Source organism: Ipomoea nil, unplaced genomic scaffold (assembly GCF_001879475.1).
Source record: "Ipomoea nil cultivar Tokyo-kokei standard unplaced genomic scaffold, Asagao_1.1 scaffold0761, whole genome shotgun sequence".
In the NCBI taxonomy this organism is placed as follows: domain Eukaryota; kingdom Viridiplantae; phylum Streptophyta; class Magnoliopsida; order Solanales; family Convolvulaceae; genus Ipomoea; species Ipomoea nil.
Window position 1 is genome coordinate 2,885,391 of NW_017617189.1, and position 4,614 is coordinate 2,890,004.

A 4,614-nucleotide genomic window follows, 5' to 3' on the forward strand; every position below is an offset into this window, starting at 1 on the left:
TAATTTTGTCCAATTTTTAAGGAATTTATAGCTGAAGTAGAAGCGAGGAAACGAGGAGAGAGAAGGATGGAGGTTTGTCTTCATAGTAGGACCCACCAAGAAAATAAAAAAGAAAAAGCTGGTGGCATAAAAATCACAACAAGCACCGAAGGGACGCATGCACACTACGCGCTCGCTAGGCGAATTAATCTGACATTTGTTTCTCTTTTTTTTTTAAAAAAAAATAATTATTTTTTTCTCTTTGTTCTTATTTTTTCTTTTCTAATCACACCTACAAAAATTTCTCAAAATCTACAACTATTGAGGATGTTCTAAAATAAATAAAAAAAATCCTATACTTGCATTAGTAAAATCGCTCATCGATAGTATAGGGGTGAAAGTTAAACAGAACGAAATGTTGGGGCATCGTTTATATTTATACCTAAGTTTGGGGTTGAAATAACAATTTCACCTTTCTTCTTCCTGAAGTGTCTTGGGAACAAAGCTTCTACCCTCTTTCTCTCAATGTTCATATAGATCAATAACATCGTACGTCTTTTCACTGAATCGGAAAACCAACTGCAAAGCTCTGACGAATTTCCAAAACATAAAAAAAATGAGTAGAGGAAGCGGCGGCGGCTATGATCGGCATATTACGATCTTCTCGCCGGAAGGACGTCTCTTTCAAGTCGGTAAGCAGAAGGATTTTTGTTCACTCTTTAAAACTCTAAACTTCAGACGTAATGCAATTTGCTTCACTTTCAGCTCCATCAAAATTGGATTTTTTTTTTTTTTTTTTGTTGGTGTAAAATTGGTAGGGTTTGTTATTTTGTGAACAGAATACGCGTTTAAGGCTGTGAAGGCCGCGGGAATCACCTCCATTGGCGTCCGAGGAAAAGATTCTGTATGTGTGGTTACTCAGAAGAAAGTCCCGGTAAGTTCTTATATTTAATCTTAATTTTGATAAACCGTTTTGGAGTTTCATTTAGCTATTGAGGATTTATGCTTAGTTGTTACGGAGTAGTATGTTTTTAAATAGCTGGAAAGGCTGTATTTGTGACAATTACAATTTATGATAGATACAATTAAATTTGGGTGATTCTAGTGTTCGGTGTTCATGAATTTTGTACAAATTGATCCAAGATTAGATTAGGTTAATAATCATTATTTTTTACACTGATGACTGTGGATTTACATTTTTAATGTGATTATGGGTGAGCAGGACAAGCTATTGGATCAGACAAGTGTAACCCATCTGTTTCCTGTAACCAAGTATCTTGGATTGTTGGCTACTGGAATAACAGGTTTGTTGCTTTTAGTTTCTTGAATGAATAAATGAAACAATGAACTTGTTGGTGGGGTTGAGGATGATTTGTAATTTTGTTAATGGGAAAAGAATGTGCCATTCTTGATGATGCTAGTGTGTAGGAGGATGTTCATCACATCGCGGTATCATTCATCCATCATGAGCATAATGTCCTGATAGGTTGTCAAATGGTCCTTCGTTTTGGTTGTTCTGTTGTCTTTCTTCAGGCTCAGGGTCCTTGAAATCTCTTGGTATAATTGGAAATAGACATATATTCTATGATTTTGTATTTTAGATGATGGAAGACCTTGATATTAGGAGAGTTTGTATTTATGTTCCCAACATGTAAGTCCTTTTTCTTGTTTAAAGCTTTGTGGCATTCTTTTCCAGCCTTCATGAACTTTTTTTTAGAGATTGGGATTTGGGGATAGAACTAATTAAGGCCCTGTTTGGTAACATAGTTAACTTATCAGCCAATTTTGGTTATTTGACCACTATTATTTGTTTTAACAGCATATTGATCCAAAATGCTAAAATTCAAAAAGTTGTTCAAAGTAGCTTTTTCGATAAGCTTTTTGAGAAAGTCATTTTGCATGTAATCAGCTATCAGCTAACAGCTAATTTATCAAACATCTTTCTACAATCAGCTAATGCTATCAACTAGTCAAACCCACTAACCCAATCAATTGACAACTATTTACCAACACCCTTAACTCTCTACCACTTATTTTACATGGAGTAAATAAACATGTAAAACTTAAAAATGGTATTTTTGTCTTTAACTTGCTCATAAGTTGGAGTGCTGGAAACACATTGGTAACTTTTCTGCTTAGTATAAAAACTTTTCCATGATGTGCATACATCGTTGGCACAATGGTGGTCTCTGGATTTGGAATTTTTACCAAAACATTATCTCTTTCTTACTGTTTCCAATCCATTCTTTCAGCTGATGCTAGGACCTTGGTCCAACAGGCTAGGAATGAAGCTGCTGAGTTCCGCTTTAGATATGGATATGAAATGCCAGTGGATGTGCTGGCCAGATGGTATGCTAAACTGTTTCAATGATTATTTTCTTCTGTTCAATGGATTAACAATAATTGTCATGGCCAGTATGTAATGAGCTGGCACCATGTTTCTCAAGTCATTAAATGCAAAATGAGGATGCTTACATGAGCAGCCAACTATATGTCATTCTTATAGATATTGACTTCTCTTTGATGAATTATAGCAGTAGTAGTATTTTAATGAGGTAATAAGTATGTGTCAATGAGACAACGAACATATACATAATTGCAGACAATCTGAGATCTCTACCCTGCCTTTACATGCATAATATTATTCAAATAAGATATAATAAGTGCTTTTCAACATAAACAGGATTGCAGACAAATCACAGGTCTATACCCAGCATGCTTATATGAGACCACTTGGAGTAGGTTTGTCCAGGATCACTTGTACACTTATCTATTGATTTATAGTTTGCTGCTTCAATATTTTGGTCCCCATTCTGATTCATCGTGTTTCCAATGTGCAGTTGCAATGATTCTGGGTATAGATGAGGAGAAAGGCCCTCAGCTCTTCAAGTGTGATCCTGCAGGTCATTTTTTTGGTCACAAGGTGCTTGGAAAACCTATATCTCCTCTTTATGTGTTCGAATTTCTGTTCTTCACTTGATTCTTTTTTATGCCTGTTAGAGCCAAACCCATGTATCTGTTTGCCAAACCTGGATCCTGGTTGTCTGATTGATCCTCTAATCTGCTTTTAAATCTTTATCCGTCTGTAGAATGTAATTCTTTTTTTTAATTTTTTATTTTTATAAAACAAATGTTTTCTTCCATGAAGTTGATTTCCAAAGCATACATCACGTTTTGGTCTGGTATTAACAAATAAAATTTGCAGGCAACTAGTGCAGGAGTAAAAGAACAAGAGGCAATCAACTTTCTTGAGAAGAAAATGAAAAATGACCCGGCTTTCAGTTACGAAGAAACTGTACAGGTGAAAAGAAAATTCAAAACAAAAACTTGTTTTTAAAACTCATTTTCCTTGCACCTGTGGAGGAAATGCTGAACCATCATCATCTTTTAAAATGGCCTAATTGGCTGTCCTATTTCTATGTTGTTTTGCAGACTGCAATCTCTGCTCTCCAATCTGTTCTACAAGAAGATTTCAAGGCCAGTGAGATTGAGGTACTTTCATTCCCCTTTCCCCTCCTAGAAATGAATAAAGGTTCTTGTCTGTCTGATTGCAAATATATGTTACTGCTGTATCTGTCCAGATTGGCGTTGTGAGGCAAGAAGATCCATCCTTTAGAGTGTTATCCACTGTAGAGATTGATGAGCATTTGACAGCCATCAGCGAGCGTGACTAATCAGCCACACAATACTTATTTTACGTTGAAATCTGTGGTGAAAGTTGGTGAGATTCACTTCACTTTTCAGTAGTAAGACATTGTTTCGTACGCATGGCGCCTTGAATTCAGACATTGTTTCATTTCAGATTGTTGTAGACTTCTTGTAGTTAATTAAAATTGAGTATCTTTTGATTAAATTTCAGGTAAAACATGAATCTTTTTAGTTGGAACTTTAGGCAGTTCTGTAGAAAAGATTTTAGCTCTACTGCCATTTCTCTGCACCCTTGATGATACCTGAAATGCTAACAATCCTTAGGGTGTGTTTGATTCGTACATGGGAATCTGAATTGGAATGAATATCAAATACTTGGTAATGGTAATGAGTTTTAGTAAAAGTACTTTGCATGTTTAGTAGTAGGGTGGAATGGGAATAATTATTAATAATGATGTTTGGTTATGTATGATTCAATAATCAGAATAAAGATTTTTAAAATACAAGAACACAAAATCAAGACAATTGATTTTAATATATAGTCATATAGGCATACAAAATACCAGTATAAAAAAATAAAAACAAAAATCTAGAAACACTAATCAAAGGGGATGAGAAGGAATAAGAGAGGAGTTATACTACATGTAACTCTTAAATTTTATTTTCTAAATTTTACTCCTTGATGTGATGGATACTGATAAGTTATTTTTTTAATGTGGGTGCAAATACAAATGTCTACCAATATTTTATGTGTGCGAGTAAAAGTTGGGAGTATAAATGGGAGTACACGTAGTATTTTCTATAAGGAAATGAAAGTGGATAATATCCTTATTTTATTTGGGTATGAGTTTTTCAATTAAGGGTCCGTTTGGAATGCAGGAAAATGACTTTTGGAAAATATTTTCTGGAAAATGACTCATTTTCAGAAAAACATTTTCCTTTCCGGTGTTTGGCTGCACAATAGAAATTGTCTTTGTGTGTTTGGTT

General features: G+C 34.7%; 1 protein-coding gene across 1 annotated transcript; it reads left to right on the forward strand.

Moving 5' to 3' along the window:
* The first annotated feature begins 490 nt into the window (after nucleotides 1–490).
* On the forward strand, nucleotides 491–3,865 carry LOC109176816 (proteasome subunit alpha type-6). Its single transcript, XM_019326217.1, has 9 exons — nucleotides 491–671; nucleotides 819–913; nucleotides 1,202–1,283; nucleotides 2,232–2,328; nucleotides 2,663–2,721; nucleotides 2,820–2,902; nucleotides 3,185–3,280; nucleotides 3,412–3,471; nucleotides 3,561–3,865. Exons 1-9 carry the CDS (start codon nucleotides 596–598, stop codon nucleotides 3,651–3,653), a joined length of 741 nt encoding a protein of 246 aa, XP_019181762.1. The 5' UTR covers nucleotides 491–595; the 3' UTR covers nucleotides 3,654–3,865.
* Nucleotides 3,866–4,614: the final 749 nt, after the last annotated feature.